Raw genomic sequence first — 17,929 nt, 5'->3', positions numbered from 1 at the left:
ACCAGCGGACGGATTCTGCCCCGAACACTCCCAGCTGTCTCTCCATGCCCTGGCTACTCCCGTTATCAGGTTAGTCAGTTTGTTTCTTTGCTAACCTGCCTCGGCAGTCTCTGACCTGTCCCTCTGCTTCCAGGGAAGCTCCAGCCGTTACGAGAGCAGCACGCCCGAGAGCCCAAGCTAGTTTTACCCTGCTTATCAATAAACTGTCTGTAAAGTCACTGACCTGTCATGGTTGAATCTTGGGTCCGATTCTGATTCATTACAGAGACAAAGGACAGGTTTGGGCAGCGAGCTGAGGGTGAAGTTAAAAGGTTTATTGGGAAATGTTTGTAAACCATGGTGTTTAGAACAAATGGGCTAACCGGTAGCTCGCACTAGCCAAACTGCTATTAGCCTTGCTAACATCCGGTTTCGGACATTTCAAAAGGAGTTTGTTTTAAAGCATAAAGCGTAACTGTTCTGCTCCGCCATCCTCCGGTGGTGTTATGAGCCTTATTCCCGCATCAATATGGTATATTAATGCCGGTTTTCAAGGCAATTTTGGTAAACTTTATGTTGTAACTTCTTAGCCACCGAGTTGCTACAGCGACCCCTAGCGCCCGGAGGTAGAATCGCAAAAACGAAGGCAAGCGATTCTGAATTAAACGATTTTGCAGGACAAACCGGTCCTCAGAATATTATTTCAACAAATAATGTTTTGTTTAACTTGGGCTTTGCATTGTGAATGGATTGAAATACATTCAATGAGTTATTCTGATCACGATCAACCACTATTTGTTTGTTTTTGCAAGTAATTAGTTCCTTAGCTTAGCTTCTTTTTATCTTCAATTTGCTTAGTAGTTTAGTTAAGTTTCACTAGCCTAGTAGAGAGAATTTACTAATCGAAATATTGTGTTAATTAGGATAAACAGCATTACATAGTGATGTTCTCTGGATGTTCATTTTATTTCTGTTATTAAATTCTTGAACTTGAAAAGAAGTTGTCACTCCTTTATTCTATGTGTGCAGGTTTTGCTTTTAAAAGATCGCTGGTGCTCGAATTCATCCCTTTCAATCATTGTCTTGATATCAGCTTAAGAGCTGATCATCACCAGACAATACTTATCAAACAGAGAGTTATTTATGAAACATTAAATAACTTTAAACAGTGTATAATTGCACAACATACATGACTGGAGAACAGTTTTAAAAAGTAGGAGAGATTATATGGGACGGTGGCGGAAGAACCTTTGTTCAATAACCTGGCCATCCAGAGCAGGATTCTGGGCTCTGACAGCGTTCACGGGATCCTTACAGCAGCTGGGCTGGCGAAGCTGGCAGGACTAAGGTCAGCGGGTCTGTGGAAGACACTGGCAGTAAATCTTTGCGCCTCATGGACAAACTGGTAGAGGAGGTGATGAACGGACTTCCTGGTTCTTTCAGGAGAGCATTAGAGGCAGAAGACCATACAGAAAGATTTCCTGAGTTGTCCATTTGTGCGGCAGTGGAGGAGCAGGAGGAAGCAGACGTGCTTCTGTTGTCCTTCAGAAACCTGAGTTGGGGAACTTCTCTGAAGCATCAAAAAATAGTTTGTATGCTGTGTCTGCGAAGGTCCTGAACAGAGCGATGTTGGCTGGGGTCAGAGAGTCGAGGTGGGTTGATGTGTTGGCACCAGGTTCATTTCCCAGGGGCAGCTCGAGGTCCTTGTACAAAGCTCCCATAGAGAAGTGCAGTGCGGCTCTCCAGTGGATGGTGGTGCATGGGGACGTGGCCACAAACAGACATGTGGGACTTATTAACCCTAACCCTGTGATCAGGGAGTCAGTGTGCCTTTTGTCAGGCTGAGGAAACGCTACAGCATCTCTGGCTCAGATGTCCCAGACTAGCTCCTCTCTTCTCTTTGTTAAAACAGTGGGTGGGCGGATTAGCACTCAGGTTTAATAATGAACTGTTTATTTTTGGTCCCAGATACTCAGCAGTACAACGGAGAAATATTTGTCTGGTTCATTTTTTGTTTGGTCACGCAAAGATGAGCATTTGGCTCAGCAGAAGAAATAAAATGAAGGAGACAGGTTCTGTAAATATTGACCTGATGTTCAGAGGACTGGTGGCTGCACGTCTTAGGACAGAGTTTGCCAGTTATAAGATGGTGTCAGACTTGAAAGAGTTTATTTGCATTTGGGGAGGTAGAAATATTTTGTGTTGTCTATTTGATTAATTGCTTACTCTCAGTTTTTGAGGGTTTGTTTCTTTTGGGTTTCAGGCTGTAAGGATGTTGTGTATGAGCATATGAATATGATTTACTTGTGAGTTTGTATTGTAATGAAACATTGGACCAGTAAAGGGAGTTCATGGTCTCTCTCTCTCTCTCTCTCGTTCGGAAATAATTGTGGTTATTTATTGGCATGGGACTAATTAATAATCAGACTGAAAGATAGTTGCTACTCCTCCTCCCAGTCCCGTAGCCCTGGGCATATAGAGAGTTGACTCATTTATACCAACTTAGTCCTGTTGCAGCTAGGTCTCTGTGAGACAAAATAAATCAATCTGATTCTAAGAAATCAATTCTTTAACTATCAGTCTTTGGAGGGAGACCTTATATTTAATAAACCACATTTAATTGTTTTATTTTTTGCTCAAGTTGAGCTACAGTGGAGAGAAAAACTCCCCTTTAACAGGAAGAAAAACCTCCAGCAGAACCAGGCTCAGTGTGAACGCTCATCTGCCTTGATCGACTAGGGGTTAGGGAAGACAAAAAAATAATAATTATATATATATATATATATATATATATATATATATATATATATATATATATATATATATATATATATATACACACAATATAGTTAAATGTTGTTGTTTTTTGTTTTTTTTTCTTACCAAAATAAGTCCCTCTTGAAAATAGGATTTTTGATCTTAAAGAGAATAAATGTATACATAGAATTTAATAAAACAAAATAAAGTTGTTGAAAAGGGATTTCAAATTAAGTTTAATACTTTGAAGCACTTTAAGCGATTATAGAAACATCATTGAACTTGTACAGATAAAAATAAAGAAAACAGTAGTTACCAACTACTATATGACATTTTGTTTCTTGAGTTGTGTTTAATAAAATGCTAATCGGGTGACACTAAATATTTCTATCCAATGGGTTTGAATCACGGGTGTTGGGCTTCAGTATTTGAAGAGTAAGAATTAGTTTTACAGACTTCCTAAACCAGGGATAAAATAAAGCATAGATTATTGGATTTATACAAGAGTTAATGTACAGCAACCAGATCCCAAAATAAGTCTCTGCATCAGTTTCTATGTTTTCACCAATAAGAGAGTAGCAAAAATAAGGACAGAAACAAGAGAGAAACACAATCACAACCACACCAAGAGCTGTAGCTGCTTTTCTCTCAGACTTCTTTGCAGTTGAACCCTGCTGGTTACAAGCTGCAGTTTGAGACCTCATAGCTCGAGCCTGAGAAACAGCAACTACAAACACTCTCATATACAGTACTATGATGACTGTAATAGGACCAATAAACGTCAACATAACATCAAAGGTTCCTGGTAAAAGGTCAATAAAAAATACACACTCTCCATAGCAGGAATTGTATTTGTCTGGATATTTTATGCTCTCCTTTACCATCAAACCATTATAGAACATAGAGGAGCCCCAACACAGAATAATACTAACTTGAACCCTTCTGGGAGTGACTTTAATGGGATAAGACAAAGGGTCACAGATGGCCACATATCGGTCCACTGAAATGAGCACAATGTTTCCTACTGATGCAGATGTAATGATAAATGAGGTATAAGTAAGCATTCCACACATAAAGTCTCCTAAAACCCAGCAGCCTCCTGTTTGAATTATTCGAATAGGCATCAGCAGCAGTCCAACAAGAAAGTCTGAGACAGCCAGAGACAGGAGGAACAAGTTGGTAGGGGTGTGGAGTTGCCTGAAAAATATAATACAGTAATGTAATAAAGTCATCAAAATGTTAATATTACGAAAAATATAGCAATATAAATCAAAATGCAAAATTCAACACTAAATATACTGTGTGTATTATTGCAAAGCCACGTAATATATGCTAGGCTGTTAATTTAGAAGTAGTTAAAAGGTACAGAAATCTGGCACCTATTGTGTATCAAATTTACTGATGATTACATCAAGAGTTATTCATTAATATGAAGTTGAATGTTTGAATCACAGTGCCTGAAGTGGGAGACTGAGATGATGACCAACAGGTTGAAAATCACAGTTAAAAGAGAAATGCAGGACAGCAGAATGTAAAGCAAAGTGTTCTCAGCATGATGCTGCAGAGGCTTTCTGCAAGAGTTGTTGAGTTCTGGAAAACAGAGTTCTTCTCCATTGGGAGCTCCCATCATCAAAGAAATCAGTAGAAGAAAGCAAACAGCGAGTTGCTGAACTCTGGTTGCTGGGGGACCAAAGCAGTCTCTATTAAAGCAGCTTAATCTTGCTCCTCCCACTTTGAATCATTAAAAAAATAGAAATAAGCACATTTTGTGTATTAAAGATTTGCATATACATTTACATTTGCATTTACAGTATGTCTTATCATTGGTCAAACTTAGGAACTTTCTGTTTTTGCTGACAAACTTTTCAGTGCAGCTTTTCCTCTGAGGTAGCACAATACTCATAGACTCTAGAGAACATGATTGTACTCCTACTCCAAGCATATCACACCCCACTATACATAGAAGTAGAAAGCACAATTGTTTCTGTTATGGATTATGAGATTACAGAGACTGGACTGCGAAAGGGAGTTACCATGGAAATTACAGTTAGACAACAGACCCTGGAGAAACAGATGCTGACATACTTAGATTGGACAGAATGATTGATTAGGGGAAGATGTGTCAGCTAGGACATGTCTACATTATAGTATAATCTTCTCCACCAATGTGATGAACAGAACACTGATTTCATACTGTGCATGCCCTTGAATGTGTGTACACAATTGGTCCTACTTAATGTCTGTGTGAGGAATGAACAGGGCTCAAAATGAGGATCATTTCAAAATTTTTCCAATGGATTTTACATTCTATTCTAACTGTGTGAAGAAATGGAATAGGAAATGCGAGCAGCATACTTATGGAACCCTTTGTTTGCGGACAGATGTAATGCCAGCTTGCATATGTATGTATGTGTGTCTGTCTGTGTGTCTGTCTGTCTGTGTGTCTGTCTGTCTGTCTGTCTGTCTGTCTGTCTGTCTATCTATCTATCTATCTAGAGAGAGCGAGAGAGAGAGAGAGAAGATAGAGAGAGCGAGATCTCTCGCTCGCTAGCTCTCGCTCTCTCTCTCTCTCGCTCTCTCTCTCTCTCTCTCTCTCTCTCTCTCTCTCTCTCTCTCTCTCTCTCTCTCTCTCTCTCTCTCTCTCTCTCTCTCTCTCTCTCTCTCTCTCTCTCTCTCTCTCTCTCTAAATACACACACACACACACACACACGTATACATACATAGTAGGAAAGAATCTTTAGAGGATGACTTAAATGGACTGCCGACAGTACTTCTTTCTATTTTACCGATTCTGTCTTAGGTTTAGGTTCTGTCTTAGTTTTGGTTTATGGAATAGATTGAGTTTTGTTGTGGTTTGCTTTTGTTCTTCATTTTATATTATCAGTCAGTGTTCTGCAAGCTTTTAGTTCAGTTCTGTTTACCTGCCAGCTCACCTCCCTGTTTTCACCCAGTCAGTTTGTCACTCCCCTGTCAGCAGTCACCAACCTCATTTCGGTTCTCTGTCAGTCACTTCCCTGCCTCTGATTAGTTTCACCTGTTTTCCTGTAATTAGTTTCTACTCAATTCACCTGCTCACTCCCCCAGTTGTACCTGCCTCTGTCTCCTGCACTCTGTCAGATCGTTGTCTTTTGAGCCTTTTGGTGTGTCTATTCCAGCATTCCCTGTTCTGTTTGTTTGCCTGTTGACCTGACCCAATTATCCTCCGGATTTCTGAGCCAACCTGAACCCTGTACCTGATTTTTCCTGCCCTGTTCTGACTGCCTGCTTGTAGTGATGGTGAGATGAAGCCTCATGAGGCATTGAGCCACTTGAGCCAACTGGTTCGAGAAAGGGTTCATTTCTTGGAGCTTCATGTGCACATGACACCACCTACTGGCCAGGTGTATAATCACAGCCAGCTGTATCTTAACACGTGTGATGCATTGATTTTTTGTCTATTATGGCTCTTGGGAATGACTTCACAAAAGATGTAGGATGAAATCATTTGTCTACATAAATTGTGTATACACATATGTGTATAATCAAATATTGTTTAATGTATTCTCTGTGTGTAATTATTCCCAAAATAGTAGTGTCATGTGATATGACATGGTGTGTAATAATCAGACCTCTCAACTTTGATCAAAAGTTAAGAGTGAGATTATGCTAATTTTGGGGTCGGGGGGGGGGGGGGATTATGGTCAACATTTTCCCCTCAGCAGCAACACTGAAGCACACAGAGGTTCCCGCTGCGTCTTTACGCACGATCCAGCTGCTGATGTCTCCCTCCTTTCAGCTCAATGCGCTTCTAGACTGTTACAGTTTATAACATTCTCATCACCTTTCACAGCGACAGGTTTCTCAGTCAGTCGCCGCGCTGACCAGACGAATCTCTATTGCTCCCATCAGTGCGGCGGTGCGGTGGGCGGATTTTACCCCCGTTGGTGCGCTGCGTGCGACAGATAAACAGTGGGGAAAATGCATAACTAAATACTGTAAAGGGCTTCTATAAAGGGAACAGGGGTACTGACAGGTATGAGATGAAGCCCCTGATGTTACAAGTTCTTTAAAATGACCCTTAAAAGTGCGCACTTGAATTAAAGCGCGAGGCAGCAGCCCACCAAAGCGACACTGATTCTATGTTGTTAAAAACAAAAGAGCATAAAACACAGCTAGTAACTCTCCTATTGACTTTAACTGGCACACGTTGCTACCGATGTGAGGACATTAAACGTAGTGATTCATGTTTTGAATGGTGAACGGTGATAAAAGCACCTGCTCCGAGGGAAAAGGAGGGGACGAGAGGAGCAAGCGCTGAGGCACAGAAATACGGTGCATGTAGTTAAAAATTCAGAATTAATAAAAACGAAACTTATAAACAGACTGTGGCATTTTAAACTGCATCTGGTTAGCAGAACTGTTTTATGATCCAGCGTGCAGCCATGACTGGTTCTGAATGAACCGGTCATCTGGCAAAATCTGAGCCACTTCCCGAAGCAGTCACGTGGTACAGCCGGGCAGCGAGGCTTCGGACGTCATCGTTTTCGGCTCCTCCCCTAAATGGAGCAAGCTTCGATACGCACTTTACGGAAACGCTCCCTCCATTACTCGACACACGCCTCGAAGCCTTGGCACATCACATAACATCACTACCTGCTTGTATTACCTGACCAGTTTCTGTTTTTGGAGTTTCTGAGTCTGCCTGATCCCTGCTTGTTTATTCTGCTCTACTTGTGTACCGACCTTGGATTGTACTCTGACCACTGAGCCTGCCTGTCTCTGTCTTATCAGACTGCCTTTAATAAACTCCTCTAAAGCTCATCTGCTTGTCTGGCCTGAATTCTGGGTCCTTCTGTCCCCGTTCGTGACAGAATCCACCATTGACGACTATGTAAGAGAGGTAAAGCGCTGTCTGCTAGACTTACATAGTCCCTCTGCTCGGAGAAAGTTGAGGCTTATCTAGAAAACCACATCAAGAAGTGTCCATGTTTTTATAGAAACCCTTCTCCTCAGCCCTTTGTCAGAATAGAGGGGAAGAATACTCGGTGTAAACAGATCCGGCCTCTGCGACTCTTGGGGCTTTTGCTATTCAGTAAAAGCAAAATGAGGCACCAAAGGAGTAGTACCGTCTCTCGAAAGCTGCTTAATTTCAGGTATGCAATGCTCCCGGCTTGGAGGAAGGCCATACTTTCAAATCTTTTTTCCTCCATAACATTCATGAAAGCGTGCAATATGAGGTTACTCTGTATTGTAGAACCAGAACACTTACCATGCAAGAAATCAGGAAATACGTACAAGTAGAATGGGAAACACATATCTGCCCCAACAAGGGAGCCAATAGAGGCAATAGGGTTCTACAGATTCAAGTGGAACCAGAAAAGAGGTTGGGTCTGGAGGGACAGGAGAGGCCCCCCACCAAACCTAAGACTAAATACGGGTTCAAGAAACAGCAGGGTCCGCAGGAGAAGAGGGTTTCCCAAGATAGGAGAGGTCCACATGATAGGACAGGGGGTGAAGGGTTTCAAAAATGGTACAGGTCAGACCAAACCCTATGCGGCAGGTAAACTGACCAATCAGAGAAGCAGAAAAACAAACACAACAATAAAGGCTGGAACAGTCAGTGAGAAAGGAGATGGAGGCATCTTTCTGCAGGTTGTTAGCCAAAACAGCACATCAGATTGCTTTGCCGTCCCAGCCACCATTTGATCCCGCTGACCCTCCAGAGAAGCCAGGCCCGAAACCCCCGTCAGCATGACAAGGTGTGGACCAGGCTTCCGTCTCTAACCGGGTTTACCAGATTGAATAGGGAAACCAACCGAAAGGTCACAAAGAACCCTTCAAAACCCCATCGTTAGGCAATCAGAGAACTAAACCACTGTGAAAACGCGTGCCGCCTATGCTGCTCAACTGTTATAGGAAGATGTGTAACAGCAAGTGCTCTTTTAGAAACAGGTTCAGAGATCAGTCTGATGTGCTCAGATTTGTTTAGTGAAGTGACAAAAACTATGATGTCTTTCGGTAAAATCGGCATCACCAGCTACACTCAAAATCAGTCATGCATCACCAAACGGGTGTGGTTGGACATCACTTTCTGTGACATAACTCTAGTACACCCTATCTACATCTGCATTCCACTGATTGATGGCCATCATGGTCATCTTTGGGCCCAAGTGGAGACCCCGAAGCCTCTTACTTCTAGTGGACAGTCTGTCCCTATCCACCAGGTGACCTGCTTGGAAGAGGTGATTTCCAGGACCTCTGACACACCACCACTGCCCGGCAACCAGAGAACATCTCTTTGCAGTCAAAGGTGGTGCACAGTTGGACACTTTTAACCAGGCCCCGTAGGCCCCAGCTCACACGATCCCAACTTCCTTCCCGGGCAACCCTAAAGTCATGCTAATATGCTAATACCACCACAGACTGCAGGCATACTTGTCAGACGAGCCATCATGAAGGGTCAACAAATACAAAGCACATGTGGTGAGATAGTGTTCTACCCTCCCCACTCTGTGTACCAGGTGCAGTTTGAAGCGCACCTTTGATTGAGGGTGTGGCAGATGCCTTTATAGTCAGGCAGGTTGCTTCCAAGGTGTGTATCTTTGTTCTCCATGTTCTATGTCTGCTGTTTTGGTGGCTGATGTGCTTAATTTAAATTAAGCACATCAGCTTCTCACCTGCTGGTCCGCTCCCTCCCTGGGTAGGCTGTGTCTCCACTCTTGGGCATGTGATTATCCACACGCCTTGCTGAAAGTTGCAGCTCCACACACCGTGCTGAAAGTTGCAGCACTCTGGACGCACTGCTGTCTTGTCTTGCCATGGTTGGTGACAGGTGTCGGGCAGGTGATGGCACTCCAAGGATACAATGTTGAAGTAAAGTACAGCCAGAACAACAAAATGGCGCTTGGACAGGGGGTGGCACACTGTAAACACTGTGAGTGAGACACAGAAGCCATAACCCTCAGTGTTCCGGCCATCATCGGGACGCCTCCCTCAACCCATCATTATTTCGAGGAAAACATAGGTCACGTGCACGAACACTAACTCCAAGCTGGTGTAGGCATTGTCTGGGTGGGACACGATTCCACTGAACCAAACCACTACCGGTTGGGACCAAAAACAAGCAAGTATGCTGAAGTCGCAGCGGTGCTCATTAGCATCCAGCAGGCAGCCACCATGGATGTGAAACAACTGGTGATCTGCTCAGACTCCAACTATGCTCATCTCAGTTTTGCCTCACATCTCCCGGAGTGGAAAGACAGCGGAATCAAGAACGCCAGAAACAAGGAGATGAAGCACTCGAAACTCTTCCAGGCGTGAGATCGTCTCACCATTGACTGGAGATACCAAGGAACTGAAGGCATTCCACCTCAGCTTACCATCGACTCGGACAGAGGAAAGCATTTCACGTAAAACATTATGATTGCACTCTTTGACATGTTGGATGTAGCAATTAAATTCCACACCCCCTACCATCCATGGTCATCGGGACAGGTTGGGAGTGTTATGCCATAATATTGCCATGATGAATAATTGGTTGAATGAATCAGATTAAATCTGACAAATCAGCCACAAGGGAGAGAGAAAGAGAGCAAGGACATCCCTCCTCTCTCAGCAGGGGGTTCCCTCTCGCTATAAAAGTTTTTCCCCCCACAGACAAAAGCCTCTCTTCTCCACACACTCCTCCATCATCAGACGACCAGCACTCCTCTGGGGAGGCTGGGGGGGGTCTCCTTCCTCAGCAGCCATGTGCAGGAGCCATGCATGGGGCCTGGAAGAGGCTACGAGCTGAATCTCTCTTCACTTCTCCAGACCTCTTCAGCTCTACAGCAGCTCTCCCACTGCAGACAAAGAAGGCCTGGTCGGCCCTGACCGACACACAAGCCAGCAGCTGAGGGAAGGTGCCTCAATGCTGAATCCAGGGTCTGCTAATGTCGTCTGCCGGCTTCAGCAGAGGACCTGACTGAATCCGGATAAACAACACACGAAATACAAAGCTAAATATGCCGTTTTACCGGTAACAGGAGCAAAGATCCTGCATGCGAAACAGCTCTATTGTATTTTTTTTTCTCAGCCTGTACCGGGAAGAGAACCCCAGATCCCGCTGAAAGCCAGCAGCAGAGCACATGTTGAATGCTTACGAGGAGAATGTGCTTAGATCGGACTGCAACCGGGTCAGAGGCTGCCTTGAGGACCTACAGGCCTCAATTCCCTCCACACGCTGTGGTTAGCCCACATGCTGCCATAGAGCTAATGCTAGACCGCCAACAACAAGCCAACAGCTTCCCTCCTTCAACGCTCCTTCCGTGAATGGACAAAGCTCACACTTGAGGCACCAACAGATTGGGCAGCGAGCTGAGGGTGAAGTTAAAAGGTTTATCGAAAAATGTTTTGTAAACCGTTGGACACATGATGCTTACAACCAAGGGCTAATGAAATAGCTCACGCTAGCCTTCCGTTTATGGTACTGCTAATATCATTTGAGTGTATTTTATGGTTTTAACAGGAAGGATATCTTCACAAGAGTTTCATACATTGATGGGACATTAATGTTTACGTTATCCAGCCCACTCAATATGAGTAAAAATAAAGCTAAAGCCTTTATTTGTTAGTGCTTAACGCCCGCTAGCCAAACTGCTATTAGCCTTGCATTACATAGTGGTGTTCTCTGGATGTTAATTTTATTTCTGTTATTAAAATCTTGGACTTGAAAAGAAGTTGTCACTCCTTTATTATGTGTGTGTGCAGGTTTTGCTGTTAAAAGATCGCTAGTGCTCAAATTCATCCCTTTCAACCATTGTCTTGATATCAGCTTAAGAGCTGATCATCACCAGACAATACTTAACAGACAGAGAGTTATTTATGAAACATTAAATAACTTTAAACAGTGTACAATTGCACAACAAGGGAATGAACCGCACCGTGGTTGCCATGTTAAAGAAGTATGTCAAGAGCCATTGCAGGGACTGGGACATAAAGCTTCCTCTGGCCCTAATGGCCATCTGCTCGACCCCACAATGCTGTACTGGGGTGACACCCTTTGAGATGATGACAGGGAGACAAATCACCCTTCCCCTGCATGTCATCTATCAGCCGGAAGACGTCAGTGTGACAGCTGCCTACACGGCACATCATTATGTCACCAATTTAAAAGACCATCTGCAAATTACTTTCGTGTGGGCTAAAAAGAACCTAGAAGCCAGCGTACAAAGGGCCAAAGCCTACTACGATCAGAAAACATCCCATAGGGAGTATGAGATAGTAGACAAGTTTGGTCCAGCTGGTCCAGGAAACTTATTCCGAGCTGGGCAAGTCCCTTCGCAATTGTTGGAAAATTCTCCCCGGTATCTTACCAGATAAGAATCTCAAAGCCCAGACAGAGTCGAGAGTACAAATGGGTTCCTGCAAACCAGATCAAACCGTCCACTAAACTCTCCTCACTGGAAACGGGGCCTAACTCCACCCTCAAAGTAGAAAATGATGCATAGCATTAAATAGAAAAAGTGCATGTTCAACCAGGACCCTTAAAAAATAACCTTCCATACACAATTTCATGTCTGTAATTCAGATCTCACTATTAAATATCCAAACTAAAACCCTTCAGGGTACAATGGTTACCGTAAATTTACACACTGCACTCATCAATAATACCATGCATACTTTGGAGACGCTCACGGAAGTGGTAAAGAATGACATGATGTATACTAAGGTTGTTAGAGACTTAATGCGGGATCTTACTCAAGAGGTTAGCTCATCTGTAAATAGCCTTGCTGAAGGTTGGATTCCTCCGTACCTAGTACCTGTAGATTTGGTCGAAAAGGTTCTCAAATCTGCATCTACCGAAACCTTTCAACCACCACAAACACACCTGGTTTACAGCCAAGGTAGTGCAATTCCAATATTTGTGACTCCTGACAACCTAGAGATAAGATTTATGCTAAACCTTCCCATAATTCAAAGAGCTAACGTGTATAGGCTTAAGTCAGTATTGAATGTCAGTTTTTGTCAAGGTGAGACTCACATATACCTACAAACCCCCTAAATGCTGGTGAACATTCTCAGTCATCCAGGTCATGGTCATTCCAAAAAAGTAAAATACAAAGCAACTGGACTTGTTTTCCGTAGTTGAAGACGTTTCGCATCCTCTCCAGGAAGCTTTCTCAATTCAAAAAGTCTGGAATAATGTGGAGTACCAAGCTTTATACTACTGTCCAAACAAAGGCCTTGTAATGGCTTAGATAACATGCAAATACAACCGAAACTGTAATGTTCTGGCTTCTTTCTTGGTTTATGTTTATTATTTCAATTAGTCCTCTCTCCTGCCTCAGATTCGGTTTTGGGTTCTGCCTCCCCGCAAGGTCCATCGTGTCGCCGTCTGAGGCAGAGAGGCCAAGTCTCTGGCCAGGTCTCCACCAGTGTTATTCAGCAGTCTGTCAAGCCAATCCAGCAGCCTATTGTTGCCGAGCCTCTGTCCCTGATCTCCCGGCCGACGCCTCAGACCTCAGTCCTGTCCCCGTGGGGTTACCACCAGCCGGCGAGGAGGAGACCCAGGAGGGTCAGCCGCCGGCCTGCAACGTCAGTGTTCAGGCTAGTCTCTCTCTGGCCTGCAACCCGGTCTCCAGTTGGTGTCCTGGAGGCCGAGTGCCCCGCCAGCTCAGAAGAGGGCGGGGGTCTCGTCGGGAAAACAAGATAAGACAAGATAGGCTTTATTGATCTCACAATGGAGAAATTCACTTGCCACATTGGCTCATACAACAAGGTGCAGAGTAGGAAAGGTGCATTCAGTTATATACAGTGAATCTTCATATATACAATGGATCAAAAGAATACAAAAAGAAATAGGAATGGGCATATGGTGTCTTATTTACATTCATAGCGATATATATATATATATATATATATATATATATATATATATATATATATATATATATATATATATATATATATAAACATATATACATATCCTATATATATATATATGTGCATATACATACGTGCATACATTTGTACATACATGTGTACTGACATATGTTCAGGTGGTGATAGCAGCAGAAGTCACTACTTCAGGATTATTGCACAGGTTGTAGCCCAGTGTATTAAATAGATTATTGCACAGGAATGATCTATTTAACGCTCCTTTTTTACAGACAGGGTGTCTAAGTCTGGCACTAAAGGAGCTGCTCAGCTCCTCTACAGTCTGGTGCAGGGGGTGGAGGGTGTTGTCCATGATGGATGTGAACTTGGACAACACCCTCCTCTCAGCCACTTCCTCCACAGAGTCCAGAGTGTTGCCCAGGACAGAAGTGGCCTTCCTCACCAGCTTATTCAGCCTCTTTCTTTTTTTTTTTATTTAAATTTTTTATTTGGAAAGGCAGGTAACAATTACTTATGCACCTCCTGAGCCAAGAGTTTTACACATTTCCACTGATTTTAACAATTAGGATTTTCCAATGAACTCCCAGACTTAAAGGTTAGATCTCATTCCCATCGCCCTAATCTTTGCCTCCCTCGATGGAGTCTCATAATCTTCAAGTGGGGACTCTTGATGACTTGATGGCTGGTCTCCATCAAAATGCTAATATGGCCTGAGATCTAAACCTTCAAAGGCATCTAAAGACAAAAACAAAGTCAGCCTTCTATCGCCTTTCCAGGATTAAAATTCTAATGTCTGAGCAGGATCTCAGAAAACAAATCCATAGGTTTATCCTTTAGACCAGGGGTGTCAAACATACGGCCCGCGGGCCGTATCCAGCCCGTCGATTAATTTAGTCCGGCCCGGTGGCTAAATGCATTATCATTATTATGCCAGTGTCCTGTCTGGCAATGTGGCAATAATAATTGTTGTCTTAATGCCAAAAAGAGCTCATCAGATTTGACTTTAACAAGTGGAGCAGTACTGCTTTTGCCATAGTGCTCCGCTTGATTTATGAATGTGAATAGTTTTATTATGATTCATGCGGGGAATATCTCAAATGATATGGATACTACAATGGGAAAGTAGGAAAGGAAAGGAAGAACAAGAAGAAAAAAGAAAAGGTGAAAGAAAGAGGAGATAAAAGGAAGAGAATGATAAAACAATTATTGAAAAAAACATGTACTTTGTTTAATTGAAAATCTACAGTTCCTATATTGTCCACGAGGGGCGCTGTGTTTTAATTAGCAGATTAAGCTTCAGGTGTGGAAAATTTTTAATAATTCCTTAATTTTTATCTGTTTGATGTATTTTGTCGTGTAGGACAGTGTTTTTAAGTTCCAAAAAATGTGAATAAATGTGTTTCAACATTGTACAATCACTGTGATCAGTTCTTATGCATAATGCACTTAAGTAAATGTTTAACTGAGTAAAAGTATTGTTGAAATTGCACATACCTTTCTTAAAAATGCTGAGGTTATTCATAATATATTGTGTAAAAGTGAAATTAATTTAATATAAAAATCAACAAGTCCACATTTATTAGTTCTATTTAATCTTGCAATGAGTTTGCTCATGTGGCCCTCTTGAGATCAGATTAAGATGTATGCAGCCCCTCAACCAAAATGAGTTTGACACCCCTGCTTTAGACTAACTGATTACTGCAATATGTCTTCACAGGTCTTTCAGAAATGTCAGACAGCTGCAGCTGATCCAGAATGCTGCTGCCTGTGTTTTCACTAAGACTAAGAAAGTAGAGCACATCACCCAAGTTCTAAAGTCCCTACACTGCCTTCTTGTATCTTAGAGAATACCTGTATCTTAGAGAATATACTTTAAAATACTTCCATTAGTCTATAAATAAATGAATGGCTTAGCACCAAAATACATTACAGACTTGCTGTCAGTGTATCAACCCTACAGTTGCTTTCCAATGTTATCTGAAGCATCATTAGAGTAAGTTTGTAGTCCAACTTATCTTGACCTGCCTCCTACTATTCCACTCCAATGTACTTTTCACCGTGTGTTTTCTTTTCTTATGTTGTGTTCATGTACAGTAGTTTGAATTGTCTTGTTACTGAACAGTGCTATACAAATGAACTTGCCTTGCTTAATATTGCTTCCAGTCAGAATAAACATGCTTATTAAATTTAAAGATTAATTTAGAACTGAATCTAACAGAGGAATAAAACATTTTGAGGATAGCTGCATATTATATAAAAATGTGCTTTTATGTTTTTGCTACCTGTTACTGTGCACAGAAAATTATTTTGCTGCATAGTGCCAGGATATTTATTATATATTTACCCAGTGGCAAACATCAGTTTATGCACTTTGAAGATGTAGTACAAATTCAAGTTAATGTCAAAACTACAGTCTGATAAATAGCTAAATATACACTTAAAAAGACATCAAGATGAGTTACTGTTTTATTTACCCATATACAAAACTCACATACATGTATATGTACATATATGTAAATGCTTCACTTAAAGAAGAAATTATCCTTAGGTTGTTCATTATAAATGTTAATGTATTTTTAAAAATAGTAGGCAAGCTGTCAAGAGACTAGAGCATTTTTAACTTTAAATCTCTGATTAGTGTAGTATTTTCATGTCACTGGAACCAGGTTTCAGTATCTGACGTGATAAAATAATCTTAATAGATTTTCTAAACCAAGGGTAGAAAAAGGCATAGATGACAGGGTTCAAACAGGAGTTAAAATGTGCTAACCAAATCTCAAAGGCTATGGATGAAGCATCAACTGAAGTGTCTCCACCCTCCAGAGTTGGGAAAAAGTACGGACAGAAACAAAACAAAAACACAACCACAACAACACCTAGTGTTCTAGCTGCTTTCATCTCATTTTTCCTCACAGTTACAGAGCCATGTCTAGCAGCTACAGCTGTAATTTGAGAACGTAGCATTCGAGCCTGGGACAAAGCAACAACAAATACCCTGAAATACAGGCATATGATTACAGTGATTGGCACGATAAAGGTGAAAATCATGTCAATTATCCCTGCAATGTTACTGATTACAACCACACACTCTCCGTAGCAGGAGATAGAGACTCCTGGTTTTATCACGTGATCATGTAAAAGTAGAAGGCGGTAAAACACAGAACCAATCCAGCACAGACTAACACAGACTTGTGCTGTGCTCTTAGTGACTTTGGTAGGGTAATGCAAAGGGTTGCAGATAGCTACATATCGGTCAAGTGAAATAAGAACCATATTCGCAACAGAAGCAGATGTAATGATGTAGTCTGCAATATAATAGAGAGTGCACAGAATGTCACCAAGAAACCAGCAGGCTTCTATGTAGAGGATCTCAACCGGCATCAGCAGGAGGCCCACGAGGAGGTCAGAGACAGCCAGAGAGAGTAGGAGGAGGTTGGTGGGGGTGTGAAGTTGCCTGTAGAATGAGTAAAACATTAAAATACATGTAGCCAACGAGGAATTGGCAGATACTGTATAAAAAAGAAGACTGGCCACAACAAAATCATTAACTGAACATAACCAAATAACTTTCTTGTATTTACTGTACATGCAAAAAAATATTTTAGATTGCTTTAAGTGCCTGAAATGGGATATGGAGATGATGACCAGTATGTTGAGAGCCACTGTGATGAGGGAGATGGAAGACAGCAAAACATAAATCAGCATAACTGTGTTGTGGGAGTGTGTTGGCTTCTTGCAAGAAGAGTTTAGCTGTGGAACACACAGCTCTGTTCCATCCATGGTTTCCATCATCTGACAGAACAGCCTCCTATGTGCTTTGCAGCTCCAGATCAACAACTATTTTATCCCTAAACCTCAAGACCCCTCCTCCCTCTGAATTACCTAGGAAACTTGTTTTGTGCTGTATACTCACTCTGTTTGTGCGTAAATGTATGGAGTAGTATAATGTGTTTACAGCCCTTTGCAAAATAATATAAACTCTTAGATTTTTTTCATGGTAACATGAAAAAAATACAATGTAGCTAATTAGGATTTTGGGTGATAAACCAACAATAAATGACAAAAATAATTATGAAGTGAATACAAATTTAGAAATCTGACAATTTGAATTCAGCCTCTGTGTCAATATTTCTGACTCTTTAATTGCAAATAAGACCAAATACATATCATTGCCACACTTTTCAAATTTATATTGCCAGAGGAACATTTTGTTGCTGAAATGTTGCTTTTTAAGTCTCAGAAGACAAATTGGAGATCTCATTGCACTGTAATCAGTTCAACCTCAAATGTTTCAAAACAGTAGATTGACAATCTGTAAAATGACAGTGTACATTA

The 17,929-nt window shown here is 41.9% G+C and overlaps 2 protein-coding genes across 3 annotated transcripts; both read right to left on the bottom strand.

Moving 5' to 3' along the window:
- Positions 1–1,290: 1,290 nt before the first annotated feature.
- LOC105921942 (trace amine-associated receptor 13c-like) lies at positions 1,291–4,363 on the bottom strand. Its single transcript, XM_036138711.1, has 3 exons — positions 4,194–4,363; positions 3,146–3,933; positions 1,291–1,415 (listed from the first exon to the last, which is right to left on the bottom strand). Exons 1-3 carry the CDS (start codon positions 4,361–4,363, stop codon positions 1,291–1,293), a joined length of 1,083 nt encoding a protein of 360 aa, XP_035994604.1.
- An 11,718-nt stretch (positions 4,364–16,081) lies between these two features.
- Positions 16,082–17,386, bottom strand: LOC105921941 (trace amine-associated receptor 13c-like). 2 transcript variants are annotated; one of them, XM_012857818.3, is made up of 2 exons: positions 17,214–17,386; positions 16,082–17,048 (listed from the first exon to the last, which is right to left on the bottom strand). In XM_012857818.3, exons 1-2 carry the CDS (start codon positions 17,384–17,386, stop codon positions 16,229–16,231), a joined length of 993 nt encoding a protein of 330 aa, XP_012713272.2. In that variant the 3' UTR covers positions 16,082–16,228. The 2 variants fall into 2 exon arrangements, with proteins under 2 accessions (XP_012713272.2, XP_035994569.1); XM_036138676.1 differs by having other exon boundaries at positions 17,240–17,374.
- Positions 17,387–17,929: the final 543 nt, after the last annotated feature.

Source organism: Fundulus heteroclitus, chromosome 7 (genome assembly GCF_011125445.2).
Source record: "Fundulus heteroclitus isolate FHET01 chromosome 7, MU-UCD_Fhet_4.1, whole genome shotgun sequence".
Classification (NCBI taxonomy): Eukaryota; Metazoa; Chordata; class Actinopteri; order Cyprinodontiformes; family Fundulidae; genus Fundulus; species Fundulus heteroclitus.
Note: the sequence above shows the minus strand (reverse complement) of the source record. Positions and strands in the feature narration are given on the sequence as shown.

Coding starts and splice junctions, on each gene's coding strand:
- LOC105921942 (XM_036138711.1), bottom strand. CDS start 4,363: ATGGGAGCTCCCAATGGAGAAGAACTCTGTTTTCCAGAACTCAACAAC. Junction 3,934..4,193: donor ATCTCAGTCTCCCACTTCAG/GCACTGTGATTC, acceptor TATATTTTTCAG/GCAACTCCACACCCCTACCA. Junction 1,416..3,145: donor AATACTGAAGCCCAACACCC/GTGATTCAAACC, acceptor CTCTCCTGAAAG/AACCAGGAAGTCCGTTCATC.
- LOC105921941 (XM_012857818.3), bottom strand. CDS start 17,386: ATGATGGAAACCATGGATGGAACAGAGCTGTGTGTTCCACAGCTAAAC. Junction 17,049..17,213: donor ATCTCCATATCCCATTTCAG/GCACTTAAAGCA, acceptor CTCATTCTACAG/GCAACTTCACACCCCCACCA.